This window comes from Hemiscyllium ocellatum, chromosome 34 (genome assembly GCF_020745735.1).
Source record: "Hemiscyllium ocellatum isolate sHemOce1 chromosome 34, sHemOce1.pat.X.cur, whole genome shotgun sequence".
NCBI classification, from domain to species: Eukaryota; Metazoa; Chordata; class Chondrichthyes; order Orectolobiformes; family Hemiscylliidae; genus Hemiscyllium; species Hemiscyllium ocellatum.
Window position 1 is genome coordinate 25038459 of NC_083434.1, and position 20445 is coordinate 25058903.

Genomic DNA, 20445 nt, shown 5'->3' on the forward strand with positions numbered 1-20445 from the left:
AATGGAGTGGACACCAACAGTAAGACTGCTGCTACCTTTTTGGGGTAAGTCTCCAAATACACACACACACACACAACCTTTAACTGCAACTTTTTTTACAAGTTCCACCTCTGCCCTGTATGCGACAATGTTAGAGAGAATATCTGGGGAAAAGGTGGTTAGGGTTCACCCCTGTGTAGAACTCCAGGGAGTGTGTGGTGAGAGGGCGGGAGGTCAGTCATTTGGAGCCTGGAATCTCATCTATGTCGAGGACTGTGCTCGGCAGAGATCGTTTTTAAATCAGTGTAAATAAAAGACGCGATCAGGGTTGAAGCAGCTCTTTCATATAATGTTTCTATCGGGATCTCGAGATCTCCTTCGGATAATCCAATATTCAGATAATCGAGATTCCTCTGTATTTTCTTTCATTGTGATATCCTTAGAAGGGGGTCTGTAATGTTTTTCATTCTATTTGTCACAACTGGATAACTATTCCATTGACAAAATGTGTTGTCTTGTGCAAGTGAAACATTAAGTTGTCTGTGGAATTTAATTTCAAGAATGTTTGAAAAGGATGCAAGAGTCTGCATCAATTAGCAAACTTCATTCTTTGAAAACTGCAAAAGAATTACACAAACATCCAATTTAAGGTTGTCAATCAGGCTTGCAACGTGGCTGACTTTCACTTGCTAGATGCTGCATAAATTCATACAGCAGGGACCTGGCCTTTGTAGAGCAGAAAAACTCACGCCTGGATATTGTGCCTTTCTTTGCATTCAACACTGCTCAGGAAGAAAAAAGTTCCTGATGCATTCTCCATGGTAATGCCTTGCTCAATTCATCTGAGTCAACTTGCCCCACATACAGATAATAACAGATCAGAATCTATTCTACGCACATTCCCAGGTAGTAAACAGCAACACCCTAAGCAAAGAAGCATTTCTGTTATTCAGTCTTTGTTTTTGGCTGCAATTCCTTTTTCTTGTAGCTTGAGATCAATATCAACAGAATGTAGCAGTTGATGGAGAGAAATACCAAACCAGCCACCCAAATGAACAGAAAGGTATTCTGTCCTTCAAACTCCAGGTAATATGCAGGAGTGAGCCATAATCCCTAGAGTAACAAAACAGAACCAAACAAAAATCAATACTAGTTCCAAAAAAATTATTTATACAATCAAAGTTTGGTATCTGAAGTTAACATTCTCTTTTCTAAAAATATTTTCTTCAGCATTTGATGAATTATCATGAGTTTTGCAATGGTTAAAACACACTGAAGATGACAAATATTGGCTAATAAATACACTAGGAATTTGCTCGGACAAGCACATAGACAATGAAAATGCCAGAGTTGCTGAAACAGCCACTCATCTCCAAAGCTCTTGCTACACAACACTGGCCAACTAGGAGCTGCACAAGAGAAGCATAGCAACAATCTTCCACCAAAGAGCCCTCTACATGATGCTACAGGCATTTTGTGTGACCATAGTAGTAAGGCAACAATAGAATAGAGTAACAGTACTAACCTGACCAATGAACCACAGAACTAACAGCACCATGCCTCTTCTCCAGGTCAGTGCCAGATTTGGAAGAACCACTGGCAGCAGACACAAATACCACAGGAAATACTAAAATTGTAAATACAGTATGTAAATATATGCAAGTTTATGCAACATAGTGAATGCGAGTTTAACTAATTATTTTCTCACATATGATTCTGAAAGATTACACAGGGAATAAGACAAATGGAGAGACAGAGAGAAAGGGAGACTTAGCAATGAGAAATCTAGAAATCGTTAGTGACTTTAAACCTGTTTCACGCATGCTACATTGATAATTTTCTGAAGAACAATTAGTAATGCTTTTGAGTACAAAAATTCTGACTTGCATGAATCAACTTTGTTAGAGCCTTTTCCCTAGCAAGTTTTTTTCTATAAAACTATCCGAATCAGGACCAAAGGGATTCATGACCAAATCTGCACCTGATGGCAGTGGCCCCAGCTCAACTTCTCTTTTAAAAAACCAGAGAGAGTGAGAGGAGAGAGATTTTTTTTTAAATGGGCAATTTTTACAGAGGGTGGTTTGCACGAGGAATGAACTTTCTCAGGAAGTGGCGGATGTGGGTACAATCACAACATTTAAAAGATATTTAGGTAAGTACAAGAACAGGAAAGATTTGGAGAGATATGGGCTATGAGCAGATAGGTGGGACTAGGTTTGTTTGGCGGGGACTGCTGGATTGAAGGGTCTGTTTCCCTGCTATATGAGTCTATGACTCTAGACAGCCTATGGACTTGCTGTCCAAATAAGGATATCAATTAGGTTCCTGATTCTGCTCATTTTTACATGGGAGAGAAAGATGCTACGGAGGCAGCTAAGAGATTCTCAGAGGTGTCTCAAAATGGACGCATCCAGGGGAGGTGCATGTTTAAATTCAGATTGTCTAAAGGTGAAAGACTTTGGGACTACAGTGGTTGCCATTCCTGGACACAGCATCAACTCTGACCAGAGTAGTCTATGGTGGTGGCCTCCCCTTGCAATAACGTCAGTTTCTAGCCCATAAGTAGTCAAATCTCACCCTGGCTTGCCTCCTGCCTGTCACTATGAAATCTTCCAGCAGCAGGGATGTGTCAGCCAGCTCAATGATGCTACTGTCCAGTATTCTGAATGGTCCTGTCTCTACCCCAACCCCTTAGGGCAGACAAAACCGATTCCATAAATTAGTTTTGAATTAACATCATGTCCTCTGGTTCTCGAGAAGATGAAATAATTTGTAGTATTCTAGATCATCTAGTCCTTTTAGGGCTGCAAAACCACAATTAATTCATTCATGCAAAGTCCTAAAATGGTCATTTTCCACGGAAAAGTTGAAACACATAATTCATTAGAAATTCACAAAGAAAAATTTCTTCATACGTACCTGTGAAGTACACACTTTGTTGAGAGTTACAAAAATTGCAGTTTGCAGGAAGAAACAAAAGGTCAGGTCCTTGTAATATGCAAAAGATGTAATCAACAGCAGCAGAGACTGTGGGATGAAAGCAGCTAAAGCTAGACCAGAGCTCCACTCACTCTCTGCTGTCAAATACAACATATAGAAATAGGGGGAGAAGTTGTGGCGAATGTCTCTTCGTGTTAGGTGATAAAGGTACGTGTGGTCCAGAAATTCCCAGCCATATCTGGATTTTTAAAAAATATAAATAGACACTGTAGGTGTTGCAATCAAAGCACTGTAACAGAATGCAATTCTTCATAGTTGGCAACTTCACTATGCCTGGGCAAATGAAGATATAAATGAGAAATGTAGACATTATACATGTCCCAATTTTTAAAATCCACCATGTATAACATACTGCAGTAAGCAAAGAACTGTGCCATTGCTGCTAAGCTTGTGTTCCCACCAAATGATTTCCCACAGTGACTGTTTCTACTAGACCATGACTTGTGTTCAAATGCTATATAAATAAGGGATGTTCAAGTGGATGTAAAAATAATGCAGAAAAAATACCAAAATAATAGTTCTCATTTTTCCAAAGAGTCAACATGAACAGTATACTTTGTTTAGATACAACCTAGTCAGTCAATGTCTATTAAAGATCTGTTATGAGCTATTCAAAAATCATGCAGAAAAAAGGACCACTGCTTCTTTGGTGTATTAAAGCACACCTGGCTAACATTAAAAATGTTTTGGTCACCTGTTCCATGGTGCTCCATAGAATTCAGCTTTGGGTCCCTTGCTGTTTGTGGTATACATTAAGGATTTACACTTAAATGTATGGGAGACATTATTGGAAAATTTGCAGATGATGCAAAAATTGGCCAGGTAGTTGAGAGTGAAGAGGATGACTAACTACCACAGAGAGATGTCAATGATTTGGTTGGGTGGGTAGAAAAATGTCAAATGAAATTCAATCTGGAGAAGTGCTATGTTATGCATTTGGGAAGGGCAAACATTGCAAAGGAATCCACATAGTGCATTTTTAGAAGGGTTGAGTGAGAGATCTTGGAGGACAGGTATATAAAGTGGTAAAGATAAGGTGAATGGATTCCTTCATTAGGCAAGGCATTGAATGTAAAACCAGGGACACAATACTCGAACAGTACAAGAAAATTGGTTGGGCCACAGCTAAAGTTTGTGAATAGTTCTAGTCACATTACCAAGAGGGCATAATTGCTCTCAGGAAAATAGAGGGGATTTACAAAAATATTACTAGGGCTTGAAAATTGCATCTATAAAGGAAAGATTGAATAGGCCAGGGTTGATTTCCTTAAAGAAGAGGAGGCTGAGAGTGACTTAATTAAGGTGTACAAAATAAGTGAGGGGCTTAGAGGCGATTTTTCCAGCAGAAAAGTCAATTACCAGGGACACAGATCTAAGGGGATTGGTCGATGAATTAAAAGGAAATGAGGAAAAACCTTTTCACCCGTAGGATGGTGGGTGTCTGGAATTTGTTACCATGTTTTACAAAGGGACCTGAATGGGTTCCTGAAGTGCTCGAACCCAAAAGGCTGCAGATGAGGTGCTGGAAAGTGAGATTAGATGGGGTGACTATTTTATTCAGCCAGCACAGGCAAAGTGGGCTTTTGTACTGCAATTAGTGAGTGGTTAATGCTCTAAAATTGATGTCCTTCCGATTAATACTGATATAATTTCCTATTATCTATTCAGACAAACCTTGTTTCTTCTCAAATTTCTCTGTGCAAAGGCAGATGCTTTGTGATTATTTAATATGGCAAAGTGCTTTATTATGATGGGGTAGGGAGGCAACTAGAGTCTACCAAACTAGAAAAGCAATCAAACCCTTTTTTGCCATTCCTATACACATTTATCATCAAACTAAAGAACCTAACCAGCTCCTGTACCTTAAATGTATGCCAACAAAACAATTTCCATTCTATTGTTTTAGTGGAGTCTCTTCTCTTCAGGCCGTCATTTGATATTCTGAGACACATTTAAAAGTGGAATAAATGAGTATGAAACTTGCTCCTTCAGAATGGACTACTTGCTGTGCAGGATGGATTCTTACAGGCATGCAACTAAACAGTTGACTTTGTACAGCAGTTTCAGAGAATTCTACAGATCACATTTTGTGGCTGTTGAGCCCATTGAGTGAAGAATACTTTAAGTTACTTTACCTGCAATAGAAAAGTACCCCCAGGCCAAAAAATTGCAGTCCAGCTACACCAATGAATACCAGCACCTCCTGATTGAGCAGTCTGACCACCAGCTTCATGAAGCTCCTTATACAGTTGTGAAAATATGTGTCTTTTTTAAGGTAGCCGTCATTCCATTTAGTAGAATTACTTTCCTCGGTTGCTTGCTGGTCAGTCTGAAGTGATAAGATTATGGGTACAATGTAAGTCGCTGGGTAAATTTTCATGTGCACAGAAAGCCCATAAAATAATGCAGCCTTCACAATGTGCCTTCTTTCCAGATAGAACAAAGTAGCCATCACCAAAACTGCAAGAATGGCTTCTGCATTCCCTCTGCTTGAGACAGTCATTGGCAAAGGGTTGAATAGCCATAGGCTGCAGTAGCAGCATGCTCTCCAGTTGTCAAATCCTCGAAGGCTTAGGATTCTATGCATGAGATGAGCAGCAAGAATATCACATGTAATAAAGAGGATTTTCCCGTACAGCTCTGTGAGGTAGATGTTGGGAGTCAGTATCCATGCCAATAATGGGGTGTAACGATAGGTTGCTCTTCTGTATGGAGAATCTCCCTGAAACCAAAAAATATACAATTATTTATTTGATGAACAGATTGGGTTGGGATATCTGGTCAGCATGGACGGGTTAGACCAAAGGGTCGGTTTCCATGCTGTACATCTTTATGACTCTATGACTGTGATCACTGTTAGCTGTAGATATATTTAACATATTGGTTTAAATTAGCTATTAAAAATGCAGTTTCTCACTGAAATTTCTTAATTTATCTCAAATGTATCGAGTTAGAATCATAGAGATGTACAGCATGGAAAAAGACCCTTCAGACTGGTCCATGCTGACCAGACTTCATTCAGAATTTGCAAAGATTTCATAAACATCAATATTTCAGCCTGTTTTACATCTGCAAATGAAAATCACCTTCCCGAATCTTAATTTGAAAGAATAAACAAAATAATTAAATTGGTAAATAATTCTGCCTCTTAAGTTTTACTGAGATGCTGGTAATGACACCTAGGCAGGCACTGAATATCGTATTTGAATAAAGCTCTTACACCTCAGGGTCTTTTTTTCAAAGCTCTGACCAACAAAGGTGCATCCAACTTTTTAAGCCTAACTCTCTATTATCTCTATTTTTTAAGATTGAGAACGGCCATAGTAACAATTAATTATACAATTATTTTATTACAGAATCGACTGCAAGTTTACCAAATCCCTGATAACAAAGACATTTGCCATGATAACCAACACTCATTATCTTGTTTGAGCTTTACCATCTCTTCAAACTGTTCTTACAATATTTCTCTTCAACCCATTTTACCAAAAAAGTACCTTTTAAGTATGTACTTAAAGACCCATGTAAAGTTACTAATTTGATGACAGATTTTACTGCAGTAACCTTTTTAAAATACAAGTTTTCTAGGTATTCTTTCACATAGGATTTCAACAGCATCAAGCTTTTCACTGTGAAAAAAAATCATATGTATGGATACTTATATGTAAAGAGAGCTGGGAACGTAAATAAAATCATCAAATCATAAAATCATCAACGGTCTGAACTTGCAACCTTTTACACTCAAAAGTCTATTTCAGAACTACTTTCTTCCAAGTTGAAAAAGCAGCTTTATATATCCATTTGAATTAAGTCTGTTTAGACACTCTGAAAGGTCTAGACAAGTTGTTCTCAAAACTTTTGTTTAAGAATAAATGAAGTATAAAAGTCCCCACAGACCATCTATCAGTCCACCTTCATGTTTTCCCTTGTCAAAAGAAGAGTCAGAAGCAATGGATTAGGATTAGGATTAGAATTAGGATGGGAAAAATTTCCCTGCTTTTGATCAGACACCACTGAGGCAATGTTAAATTCCAAACTAGGGAGCATTAGTCTCATGGTTAAGTACAAAATTCAGCCGTTTTTCTTCTCTGCTCTCAACCCTATATGTTCAGAATCCAATCTTGTATGTTGTAACAATAATTAAAAACTATGTTGTTCAACCTTGTGCTTATGAGAACCCGTGTTGTGCACCTGGTTGGTCAATGTTGTACGAGTTGTGCAGGACAAGGTACTTACTGTTTGTAACTTTGTGTGGTCTCAGTCTCTGACATTGCACAAAGGCTGCCATTTTGAACAAATTTGTGGCCTCACTGCCAAAGTAAGGCATTTCCACCGACACCTAGGACTCATTGGTCCAAGACCGTCCAAAGTGGAGGAGTAGCATCCCAGAAAGTGTTGAGCACCTCAAGACTTCTAGTCAGGAAAAAGCGGAAGCCAGGCAAAAACAATACAAAACACATGCTGCTATACCAAAGCCCCACCTACCCCTTCCAACAAGCATCTTCTGCCCCAAGCATAGCAGAGTCTATGGAAGCTGCATCGGACTGTACCATGGACTTGCCTTGAGAATGGAAGAGAGTCATCCTCATTTATGATGGATAACCACAAGGACTTTCCTGGGTGAGGGGTATCCACATATCGTTCTTTGAAAATAATTGGTACAGATTGTTATTATCTTGTCAATAGAATCAATGCTGATGTAATGGTATCTTATCTAATTGCTGTCTACTTGTTTAAAATAATTGTTCCACTCTTTTGCCACAATTTACTAATTTTGTCATTTTATCTACACCTCCCATGCCATTTCTAACCTACTATGCCATCAATTCTATCCCTCCTGGTAACAATCTCTGGCCACAGTAATTTAGTCGGGTGGGGGGCAGTTCTCCACCAAACTGTCCCTCCCATTTCACTGCTGCTATTAATCAAAAAACTAAAAGCATGAATAGATAACCCTTAAACTGATCAGTCAAAATAGCCAGAGCAGTCTAAAGTTATTATCAATTGTGTCCATTTGCGAGACATAGAAGGCAAATGACGACCTCTACTTTCCCAGGAGAAGGAAAACAAACATCTGCCAGCCTTCATTTTTCACAGCAGAAGATTAGAGTTTGATTTATAAGGAGAGACTGAATAAGCCGGAGCTATTTTCCCTGAAGCATCGGAGACGGAGGAGTGACCTGAGATGGGGTGGCATGGTGGCTCTGTGGTTAGCACTGCTGCCTCACAGCACCAGGGGACCCGGGTTTGATTCCATCCTTGGTTGACTGCGCGGAGTTTGCACCATTCTCCCCATGTCTGCAAGGGTTTCCTCTGGGTGCTCCAGTTTCCTCCCACAGTCCAAAGATATGTAGGTTAGGTGAACTGGCCATGCTAAATTGCCCATAATGTTCAGGGATGTGTAGGTTAGGTCCATAAGATGTATAAGATAGAGGAAATGGGTCTGGGTGGGTTATTCTTCGGAGTGTCGATGTGGACTTGTTGGGCTTAAGGGCCTGTTTCCACACTGTAGGGACTCTATTCTATAAAAAGTTTGTAAAATCATGAGGGGCACAGGTAGGGTGAACAGCCAAGGTCTTTTCTCTAGGCTGAGGAATTCAAACTAGAGGGCAAAAGTTTAAGGTGAGAAGGGAAAGATTTAAAAAGTTACCTTGAGGCGTAACTATTTCACACAGAGGTGTGTATGGGAATGAAGAAGTGGTGGAGGCAGGTAAAATAACATTTAAAAGGGACCTGGATGAGTATATGAATAGGTAGATTTTAGTGGGATATGGGCTAAATGCTGGCAATTGGAGCTATATAAGATTGGGATATCTGGTTGGCATGGAGGAGTTAGAATTCAGGAGGCTGGGACGTGAAAACATAGGACAACCCATGTTGTCCTGAACGGAATCTCCAAAGTGCAGCCCATTTAATTGTGTACTTTATTCATAGCATATCCTAGACAAGAATTTGATTAAGCTAAACTATCAAGGTCACTTTGTACCCTATCTCAGATGCACACAATGTCAATAGTAAGGTAATAAAGTTGCATCTGACAGAGGTAATTATTCAAGAATCACAACTTGTAAACTCATAATTAAGATCATTTAGACCTCACTGCGCTATGTTGCAGTTCTTGATCTGATAAACACAAACTGCTCACAATTCATGCTCTCAAAAGACCATTTTGTTTACAGAATCTTTAAAATGGAAGTAAAAAAATTACAATCCCTTTGTGGAAGATAATGATGGTGGGGAGTGTGATCCATAAAAGATTGACTCATGTGGAAGACTCACTTTAGAATATGAATCATGATTTGGAGGTGCTGGTATTGGACTGGGGTGTACAAAGTTAAAAATCACACAACACCAGGTTATAGTCCAACAGGTTTATTTGGAAGCACTAGCTTTCAGAGTGTTGCTCCTTCATCCACCTGATGACAAAACCACCTGATGAAGGAGCAGTACTCCGAAAGCTAGCACTTCCAGATAAAACTGTTGGACTATAACCTGTTGGACTCACCATTTCTTTCCATTCTACTAGGGGAGTGATATTTCTATGATCAGTCACCTGAAACTGAATTTTTCCAGGCAATTAGATATTTTGGGAGCAGATTTGCCTGTTGCCCCATAAATTTTGAGCATTGTTATGGGGAGGAGACAATAACAACAGCAAGTCAATTACACATTTGGAGTGCTGGCACAAACATGCTGGAATAAATGGCCACCTTCTGAATTGTAACAAACAAGTTGTGATGATTGCCAGACTATGGTCTATTTGATGTATTTTCTATTTGTACAAAATCTGATCTGGAATAATGCAGAGAATTTACAGAACTGTGAATTCAGTGTTAAGATACTTGGAGATTCATAAGAATCAAATAAAAACAAAGAACTGTGGATGCTGTAAATCAGAAGCAAAAACAGAAGCTGCTGGAAAAGTTTAGCAGGTCTGGCAACATCCGTAAAGAGAAATCAGAGTTAACATTTCGGGTTCACTAACGATTCAAATTCAGCCATTTGTGTATAAGATGATTAGGGGTTTAGATAGGGTAGATACTAAGAACCTTTTACCGCTAATGGAGTCAGGTGTTACTAGGGGACATAGCTTTAAATTAAGGGGTGGTAGGTATAGGACAGATGTTAGGGGTAGATTCTTCACACAGCGGGTTGTGAGTTCATGGAATGCCCTGCCCGTATCAGTGGTGAACTCTCCTTCTTTATGTTCATTTAAGCGGGCATTGGATAGGCATTTGGAAGTTATTGGGCTAGTATAGGTTAGGTAGGACTCGGTCGGCGCAACATCGAGGGCCGAAGGGCCTGTACTGCGCTGTATCCTTCTATGTTCTATGTTCTATGGTTCCTCAAGCTTGATGCTCCATTCAAAAAGACCATTTTCTCTCTCATTGGGTTGTGAGTCTTTGGAATTTAGAAGCACAGAGGGCTGTGAGCGCTCAAAACAATGACTATGTTCAAGAGAGCTTAATAGGTTTTAGGTACAAAGGGAAATTAAGGGATAATGAACAAGAAAGTGGAGTTGATGTAAAAGTTGACCCATGGTCAACTTTTACATCAACTCCACTTTCTTGTTCATTATCCCTTAATTTCCCTTTGTACCTAAAACCTATTAAGCTCTCTTGAACATAGTCATTGTTTTGAGCGCTCACAGCCCTCTGTGCTTCTAAATTCCAAAGACTCACAACCCAATGAGAAAGAAAATTCACCTAAACTTGATCTTCATTTGCTGACGCCATTCCCTGTAACTATGACCATGAGTTCATGAATCACGAGCCAGGATATAAGATGTGGATGAGTTGGATGAAGTGGCCTCTTTTTGTACCACAATAATTCTGTGCAGAGAAATAAATTACAAGAAACAACTCATCAAAATCGTGATCTGAAATAGTGCTAGAAATGTACTTCTCTGAACTTTTGTCCCCTTCCCACCCATAAAGCTTGTATCTTATATCTGCCTGTCTCTGTTTGGTGTGTTTGGGAACTTTAGAAATGGATGGAGTTTAAGTTGTAGCGTCATAATTTAGCAAATCATTTTTCTTTCTTGCAGTTGGTCCAGAACAGATTATAATAGTTAGCGTCACTAGGGTGTCAGTCAATAGAGTTGGCTGGTCATCTGGTTTATATTGCAGAGTGAAGCCAACAACATATTCCTGCTCCAGCTGCAGTTTCCATGCAAGTTATTTTCTCAGCCTCTGCCTTTACTTGAGGCAGTAACCATCATGTTAAGCCTCCATCAATCATCTCTTTCTAATGAGAGAAGGCAATGTTGACTTTACCTTTTTTATTGTCACGATAAATAAAAAAAACTTGATCTCATATTCTTTTAACCTGAACTAGACAGCTGGGTAAAATTTGGTAGTTCAATGGTTTAAGTTGAGAGAATCCAGGAATACTTGAGTTTGATTGCCAGTGCAATACCCCAGTGAGTCATGACATTGTTTCTCATTTCTTTTACTTTCAGACACCAACTATTTATGATCCAGTCAGTCACAATTCCAGGCAAATCTTTTGATTATTTACTTCTCCTACAAATATTCCTCTTCATAGCGAGTTTTGACAAGGTTTATAGCTCAGGTTGAGGTTCTGGATGTAAGTTTGCTCGCTGAACTGGAAGGTTCACTTTCAGACATTTCATCACCATACTAGGTAACGTCATCAGTGAGCCTCCGGTGAAGCACTGGTGGTATGGCCCACTTTTTATTTGTGTGTTTAGGTTTCCTTGGGTTGATGATATCATTTCCTGTTCTTTTTCTCAGGGAGTGGTAAGTGGGATCCAGGTCAATGTGTTTGTTGAGATTGGTGTGCCATGCTTCTACGAATTCTCGCGTGTCTCTGTTTGACTTGACCTAGGATGGATGTGTTGTCTCAGTCAAAGTGGTGTCCTTCCTCATCTGCATGTAAAGTTACTAGTGAGAATGGGTCACATCTTTTTGTGGCTAGTTAATGTCCATGTATTCTGATGGCTAGTTTTCTGCCTGTTTGTTCAATGTAGTGTTTGTTACAGTTCTTGCAAGATATTTTGTAAGGGACATTAGTTTTGCTTGTTGTCTGTATAGGGTCTTTCAAGTTCATTAGTTGCTGTTTTAATGTGTTGGTGGGCTTCTGGGCTACCATGATGCTAAGGAGTCTGTGTAGTCTGGCAGTCATTTCCAAGATGCCTTTGATATAGGGGAGAATGGCTAGGGTTTCTGGATGCGCTTTGTCTGCTTGTTCGGATTTGTTGCTGAGAAATCTGCAGACTGTGTTCATTGGATGCCAGGTCTTTTTGAATACACTGTATAGGTGATTTGTAGTCTCGAATTCTTCCATACACACACCACCCTGTGTGAAAAAGTTACCCCTTAAGTCCTTTTGAAATCTTTCCTCTCTCATTTTAAACTGATACCCTCTAGTTTTGGTCTTCCTCATCCTAGGAAAAAGACCTTGGCTATTCACCCTATCCATGACTATCATGATTTTATGAGCCTCTTATAAAGTCACTCAATTTCTGATACTTAAGAGAAAAAAGCCCTAGCTTAGTCAGAATCTCCCTGTAACTCAAACCATCCAGTACTGGCAACATCCTTGTAAATCTTTTCAGCACCCTTTCAAGTTTAACAACGTCCTTCCTATACAAGGGCAACCAGAACAGAACAAAAGTGGCCAAACCAATGTCATGCCGCAGCATGACATCCCAACTCCTACATTTAATGTTCTGACCAATGAATGCAAGCATGCCAGAAACATCCTTCACCACACTGGCCATTTGCGACTGCATGTTTCAAAGAACTATGCACTTGCACCCCTAAGTTTCTATATTTGGCAACACCACTCCCCAAGGTCCTACCAATAATTGTATAAGTCTTGCCCTAGCTTGTCTTACCAAAATAGAACACCTCACATTTATCCAAATTAAACTCCACGTACCACTGTTCGGCACATTGGTCTATCTGATCAAGGTCCTGTTTTACTGTGGGATAATCTTCTTCACTGTCCATTACACCACCTATTTTGGTGTTATCTATAAACTAACCATACGTCCTATATCCACATCCAAATCATTGAAATAAATGACAAGAAACAGTGGACCAAGCACACCGGTAGCCACAGGCCTCCAGTCTGAAAAGCAACACTCAACACCACCTTCTGTCTCCTAATTTCAAGCCAACTTTGTATCCTGTGATCTAACTTTACTAACCAGTCTACCATGTGGAACCTTGTCAAACACTTTGCTGAAGTCCATATAGACAATATTTACTGCTCTGCCTTCACCAATTCTCTTTGTCACCTCCTCGGTCAAGTTAGTGAGACATGATTTCCCATGCACAAAGCCATGTTGACTCAGTCCTTGCCTTTCGAAATCTATGTAAATCCTGTCTCTTGGAATCCATTCCAACAATTTACCCACCACTGACACAAGGTATTTGGTTCCCTGGCATTTCCTTACACCCTTTCTTAAACAATGGCACCACGTTAGCCAACCTCCAGTCTCCTAGCAGAGTGGTTGTCGAGGCAGCGACCTGACATCTGAGCCAGGGAGACGTGGGTTCAAGTCCCAACAGTTCCAGAGTTGAGCCATTGAACTTCGGTTTACCTGAGTGACAAACCTGGCGGCGTCTGTGAAGACATGATAATCCACATCAGTGTACCTCACCGACATAGCGCGGTCCTGGTGCAGCCCATAGAAGACGAGGCCAACGCGGAGACCGAAAGCGACTGCAAACAGGGCAACATGCCCACAGTTCAAAGCAGGGCCCATTGAATTGAAGGCAAAGTGCAGGAAGACAGAAAGTCGCCACTGTCCCTTTAATAGTGAGAGATTTACATCGGCCAATGGAAAGTATAGGGAGTTTTAAAGGGGACGTTGCCCAGGCAACGATTACAAAAGAGAAAATGTTTAATCTGAAGAGGCCGCGTTCCTCCCAAAGGAGTTCCAGTCCCATTCTGGATGCTTATTCATGCGGGCCGGGAAAGCTGAAGGATCGCCGCAGCCGCCATTGAATCAGAAGCGGCCACAGGAGAGGCTCCAACACAACAACCCTCAAACGGCTCACTGTCACGTGGCTCAACAAACGCGGAGGCGCGGGGATGGGTCAGGTGACGCAGGCGGAAGCGCTCGCGCGGGGCGGAGGCGAGGCAACTCGAGCAGGGGGTAGCTATTGAGATCGGGCTCGTGGCAACAACGGTCTCCGATGGCGTATCATTACCGGCCTCAGCAACCGACCAACAACGGCCTCCCCGATCAAGGCTTCCTGTGGAATGTCTTCCAGAGGTACACGGCATCCCGATTACCGGAGGCGCGGAATGTGTGGGTTGGAGGGTGGGGGAGAAAGAGATTGATATAGACCAGCCCCAGAAGAGAGCCCATTCTACTCCCATTTCTCCCCTCCTCCCATTCCATCCCCCCTCCCCTCACTCCCCCCTCCCCTCACTCCCCCTCCCCCCACTCCCCCTCCCCCCCTCACTCCCCCTCCCCCCTCCCCCTCCCCCTCCCCCCCTCACTCCCCCCCCCTCCCCCCCCCCCTCCCCCCCCCCCCTCCCTCCCCCCCCCCCCCCCCCCCCCCCCCCCCCTCCCCCCCCCCCCCCCCCCCTCCCCCCCCCCCCCCTCCCTCCCCCCCCCCCCCCCCCCCCCCCTAATGGGAGCACAACCCTCAGACTATGGCAACTTCATTTTTTCTTCAAAAGCTACTTTTGAGAGATGTCAGAAATGGATCAAAGTCTAATAGTTGATGGTGAGTTTAACTGAGGGTCACCACATTGCAGACAAGGGGCAAGGTTGAGAAATGGGACATATATAGAACCGCAGCCAGTGCATGGCTGGAACCTGCGTTTTTGGTGTCACTGCATCACAAACCAGCTACCTAGCCAATTGAGCTAACCAACCCCAAGTAGTTTTTGAAATGAATTCACACAGGTAAGAATGATGCAGTTTGGAATAGAACTTTAGGGTAATGCAGAAACAATTGGCAGCACTGCCATTTTTTTTCTTACAACCCCACTTGTTCCTAAAAGAGAACCTCTCAAAAGTGAGTAGGGAAATAGATGAAAGAGAAAACTGAAGAAAGTGACTAACGAACTTTGAGAAGATTTGTAGCTCAGGCTGAGGATATGGATGTCAGTTTGCTCGCTGAGCTGGAAGGTTTGTTGTCAGACTTTTCGTCACCATGACTAGGTAACGTCATCAGTGAAAGTGACTAAAATGATGAAATCTAAGAGGTGCACATGGACTTAAATGTGAAGCCCTGCCAGGATTCTCCTAGACTCTAATGTGATTTAATCACTGGCTGTAGTGGTGACACATTGTGCAAATCTAGAAGATTGAGGCCATTGTTTCGCTATTTGGTAATGTCTGTTATTTCAGGACATTTGAGCAAATTAACTTACATTTATCTCAATATCAAATGAGATGGTCAATTTCCATACTAAAATATATCTTTTTAAACTTTTAACAGTTAAATCTGTAAAGATCTAAAGAAGAACTATATTGCTAAAGTTTGGTTTAATTTGCTTATAAAGGAGAGTAGACTTTTAAATTGGAGCTATGCTGACTGCTGCAAAATTTATCATTTCAGTAGCTAGGATAACACCTTGTACTAGAAGAGAAAGAAATGTAAATTTTGGGATATACTTGTAGTTTACAATGCATACTTGTAGATTTTTTTTTAAAGTCTTAATCCACGATTTGAAATTTTCAGACTAAAGGGATTGAGCGTAAATGAGATGTGAGGAACCAATAACACAAGCCTGTTGTTTTTGAAGAAATTGAATTGTTTAGCTGTAACTTGATTGTGTGGGATGCATTTTATGTAATACTCTATGGATTTATTCATGTAGATATAAAATGTACAACATTGAGTCATATCAAAATAATCCATACTTTGAACTTGTTCTATGCTGCGATGCAGTGGGAACAATCTAATTCGCTTCAATGTCTGTGAAAAAGGAAGAAAGTTAATAAGGTTTGCGCCTCTGCCATCTTCATGACATGTGGAACAACCTGCTTATATATGAAGATATATTCATACCCATTGTTTGCATTTACATTCAAATTAAAATTTTGGAGTAATGCTGAACTTCTAGTCCCCAAGTAAAGACTTGCATGTTTTGCATGAGGCACTAGAGGGAAGTTAATACCAATGGGACTCTAGAATTAGTTTCCTCTTCACAGGAACTAGGGGAAAAAAAACAATGAAATGCTTTGGTGGTTTAATTGTAAATTCCCTTGACGGGTTAGCGTGGAAGATAATGTTTGCATTTTTACTGCTGTAAGTTATGAGTTTATGCTTGCTGCTATAAATTGGTGGTGAATTCTGATGCTTTACTATGTGGATAGTCAGAGAATTTTTAGAAGATGCAAAGTTAAGAATCCAACAACACTAATTATAGTTCAACAGGTTTATTTGGAAGCACTAGCTTTCAAAGCTGTGCTTCTTTGTTGTACGGGGAGGACATATTTTTAATTTTCTCACAGTACATTGGTGAACCCCTTGTGATTTCAGAAAAAAGATTTACAAGGATGTTGCCAAAGTTTGTGTGTGTGTGTGTGTGGTGGGGGGGGGGGGGGGGTGTTGAGCTCTAGGAAGAATCTGAACAGACTGGGGCTATTTTCCCTGGAGTGTTGGAGGTGAGCAGTGACCTTTTGTAGAAGTTAATAAAATTGAGTGACATGGATAAGGTAAATAGACAAGTCTTCCACGCGGTGGGGGGAGTTCAAAACAAGAGGGCATAGGTTTAAGGTGAGGGGAAACATTTTAAAAGGAATCAAAGGGGCAATTTTTTTCATGCACAGGGAGGTGCATATGTGGAATGAGCTGTAGAGTAAGTGGTGGAGGCTGGTACAATTACAACATTTAAAAGGCATCTGAGGGTAAATGAATAGGAAGAGTTTCAAGGGATATGTGCCAAATGCTGACAAATGAAACTAGATTAATTTAGGATACTGGTCAGCAAGGACGAGTTGGAATAAAGGGTCTGTTTCTATGCTCTAGACTCTTTTAAACCTTTTGAAGATTGATGTTTTTGGGATCTTATATTTTTATTTCTTGTTGTGGCTGAGTGTTATTCTGAGTTGGGATTATATTTTTAAAAAATTGGCGAGTGCATTCTTTCAGTCAGAGTTTCTCCACCAAGTCTTTGTTTGATATTTAGGTAGTTATTTTCTTGCAGTTGCTAAGTAACGCTGGTTGCTTTGGGACTAACCTCTCACAATGAAAGAGGCACTGTGAAGACTTAAGTAACAGAAGTTGTTTAATATTTTAATGTGGTTTGACCACATAATGGAAATAGAATTAGTCAGTAAAACCGTGTATCTTAATGATTCATTTAAATATGAAACACAGGTCTGAATCCAGCCGAGGCTGCAGGTTTAAATATCTATTTTGTGGCCACCAGAAAAGCTAATGCAGAAAGCCAAGAGAATGATCCAACTAAATCAAAAAGACTTATGATTTTAGATTGCTAAAGTCCCTTGTAAACTAACCTCTTTTAAGAAATATTCCCGTGTTGGAGGCATAATTGAATATATCCAAAATGACTGCTTACAACAAATAAATTGAAGCAGTGACTTTACTACTGTAAGTAAAAATTAAAATTGAACATTTGCTGTAAAATTACAAATCTTCTAAGTGCATTTTAAATGATCTAGTTCTGTAATTGAAATTAAATTTCAGATAAACAGCGTTGGTTTGTAGACTTGTTCTAATAATGTGTGAGATATTACCATATAAACATCACATTCCAACTTGGGCTATTTACCTGTCTAGTGATGCATGTGTCCTGAGTTGTATTAATTCCTTATAATTGTCCCAGTCTCTCTTTTCCAGTGTTGATTAACTTTAAAGACCCTCCATTTTATTGGCTAACAGTTAATCAGAATGTATGCCTGATATTCACAATTTAAATGTACACATGTTAAAGATGTACGTTGATAATGAGAACAATCAAAGCCGAACTGCATATCAAGAAGAAAGCGGTTATGTCTGCTTGGTTATCAGGTTATATATTTTTTAAAGTACATGCTGATTTAATCTAATAGAATCTCGCCAACCTTCACTGTAATGAATATCCTTGACACCACAAGTCTCAACCTCTGCACACCCCAATCTGGGCTAAAGCATTCTTGCGGACATTTGCTTTTAACTCTGGTAACCTATATAGAACCTCCATTTCAAAATATCTTTCATCATTGTCTTTATTATCTGATGGAATGTATTGTTCATTATGATAACTGTGCCTGTCTGAGGATGATTGTTCTTGATTGTGGTTGAGATTTAAACTTAAGTTCCAGTTTCCAGACCAATGTACTTGCTATTTGTCATATTCACTTTCATTCTCTTGATTTACAGAATTCTTCATGGTCTGTATTTATGACCATAACTCTTTTGAAGTTTCCATCATGTAGATAGAATGACTAAAAGGGCATTTAGCATGGTTGCCTTCATTGCTCAGACCTTTGAGTATAAGTGATGGATTGTTTCATTGAAATTGCACATCATGTTGGTGAAGCTTCTTCTAGAGTATTGTGTCCAGTTCTGGTCTCCTTGTTATAGGAAGGATATTATTAAACTGGAGAGGTTTCAGAAGATTCTACCAGGAGGTTGCCAGGAATGTATAGTTTGAGTTATAAGGTTAGGCTTTCCCTGGAGTCTGAGGTTGACTGGTAACCTTTATAGAGGTTTATAAAATCATCAGGGGTATTGCTAATGGCAGATGGCTTTTCCCTAAGGTTGGGGGATTTCAAGGCCAAGGGGCATATTTTTACGGTGAGAGGAGGAAGATTTAAAAAAAAGACATGGACCGTGGTTTATGTGTGGAATGAACTTCCAGAAGAAGTGGTAAAAGTTGGTGCAGATACATGTTAAAAGATATCTAAATAAATGTATGAATAAGAAATGTTTAGAGAGAGATGGGCCAAGTGCATGCAGATGGAACTAGATTGGTTTAAGATTATGGTTAGCATGAACTGTTGGACTGAAGAGTTTGTTTCCATGTTATATGATTTGATGACTATAACTCTGTCTAATTCATTTTTGTGCTTTTAAGATTGCAACTACCATTTTATTGATTGACATGCTGGTTTTATAATTTTAAGATTTTTGCCTATCACATGAGTGATGCGCTGGCTTTATAATTTGTATACTGTTGCTGCAGTGAATTGATTAGTTATCGCCTCTTCAAGATGGCGGCAATTGCTTTAGCAGTGTTTGGCTTCTCATCCCACGGCTTGGGCACTCATGGGCACTGTGCAGTGGAGCCGGCTGCATCCATATTATTTTGTACATCTTCTTCATTTGGTGCCGTGGCTGTTTCATTGTCTTTGTACAGTTCTTTTTCCCACTGGGGAGTTGGCTAGGCCTGGGCCCCATGCAACCCCAGATCTGTGGCTGGCTCTGGCACTGTGGTCGCAGAGACTTCAGCATTGGCAGTGGAGGAGCCTGGAGCCGCGATCCTGATGACCAGGAGCAATGTCTGGAGGGAAAGCTGAAGGTATGAGACCAGGCCTTTGGCTCCAGCTTGGACAGGAATGGTGGCAATGGTGGAGCCAAGCTGGTGACAGATGTCAGAATCCATTACAGAAACCAGCTGTTGTCGAGCAGCGGAGGGTAATTAGAAGAGGGAAAGATGAACACTTACAGTCAAGTCTTGCATTGTTGTCAGTGTTTCAAGATGGTGGTGGAGCTTGGCGCCATTTTGTGTTTTTATATACATGTGTCTAAATCTAAAAATAATCAAATTGAGCAAAATGGAACGGTGCAAACCAGGTTGAAAGATTTCAAAGCAAGATTCCAGGAATTGATGGTATTTTAAGATACTAAGATGCATATATTAAAATAACAAATGCTCTAGAACAGTGTGTTCAGTGTACAAAGGATACATTTACATTGGCTTGCACCCAATTATCAGTTTGTAAAATTACTGACCCAGCCTCTGCAGATTTCTTTAGTCTTAAAATGCTTTGATATTTGTTGCTTATATAGAATCACCTCAAATGTCTTATTGCACAAATTAAGAGCCAAAGTTTTCATAATTTTTTCTGGACTTAAAATTAAACAGATAAATGGTATTATTACTGATGGCACCTGTGCTCACCTAGGGAAACTTTGGAGTTTCTGATCATATTAATATTGCTGATTCTAAGTAATCATAGCTATTGCACACTTTGCGCTAATCTTGCTGCAATCAAACACTAGAAATTTGAAGGTTTTCAAGTCATAGTTGAGGGAAATATTTTGCAGTGATCTAAATACTTTGCCTATTTGTTACTGATTCATTTATTAAACTTTGCTCTTCTATCCAGTTCTTCCTTCCTCCCCCCACCCAAACCCCAACAAAAACTGAGAGAGTTCACTAATAATCAAGGAAGGATGCTTTCTCTTAACATAACTTATCTACAGCCTAAAATTTCACTACTTTCATTCCATAGAATCACTATGAACAAAGACATGGTGCTACCATGTGGTCCCATAAACCTGTAGTCTTGACCAAGCT

General features: G+C 40.2%; 2 protein-coding genes across 2 annotated transcripts in view; one reads left to right on the top strand and one right to left on the bottom strand.

The window, feature by feature from the left end:
* On the bottom strand, positions 1 to 14208 carry pigm (phosphatidylinositol glycan anchor biosynthesis, class M). The gene is made up of 5 exons (XM_060850157.1): positions 13553 to 14208; positions 5115 to 5701; positions 2899 to 3157; positions 1505 to 1606; positions 1 to 1092 (listed from the first exon to the last, which is right to left on the bottom strand). The coding sequence occupies exons 1-5, from the start codon at positions 13715 to 13717 to the stop codon at positions 925 to 927; spliced, it is 1281 nt and encodes a 426-aa protein (XP_060706140.1). The 5' UTR covers positions 13718 to 14208; the 3' UTR covers positions 1 to 924.
* pdcd6 (programmed cell death 6) overlaps positions 14010 to 20445 on the top strand; it is a 21166-nt gene continuing 14730 nt past the window's right edge. Inside the window, exon 1 of the mRNA XM_060850158.1 lies at positions 14010 to 14230. Coding sequence (XP_060706141.1) covers positions 14151 to 14230 — 80 coding nt within the window. The 5' untranslated portion in view covers positions 14010 to 14150. The remainder of the gene's footprint in view (positions 14231 to 20445) is intronic.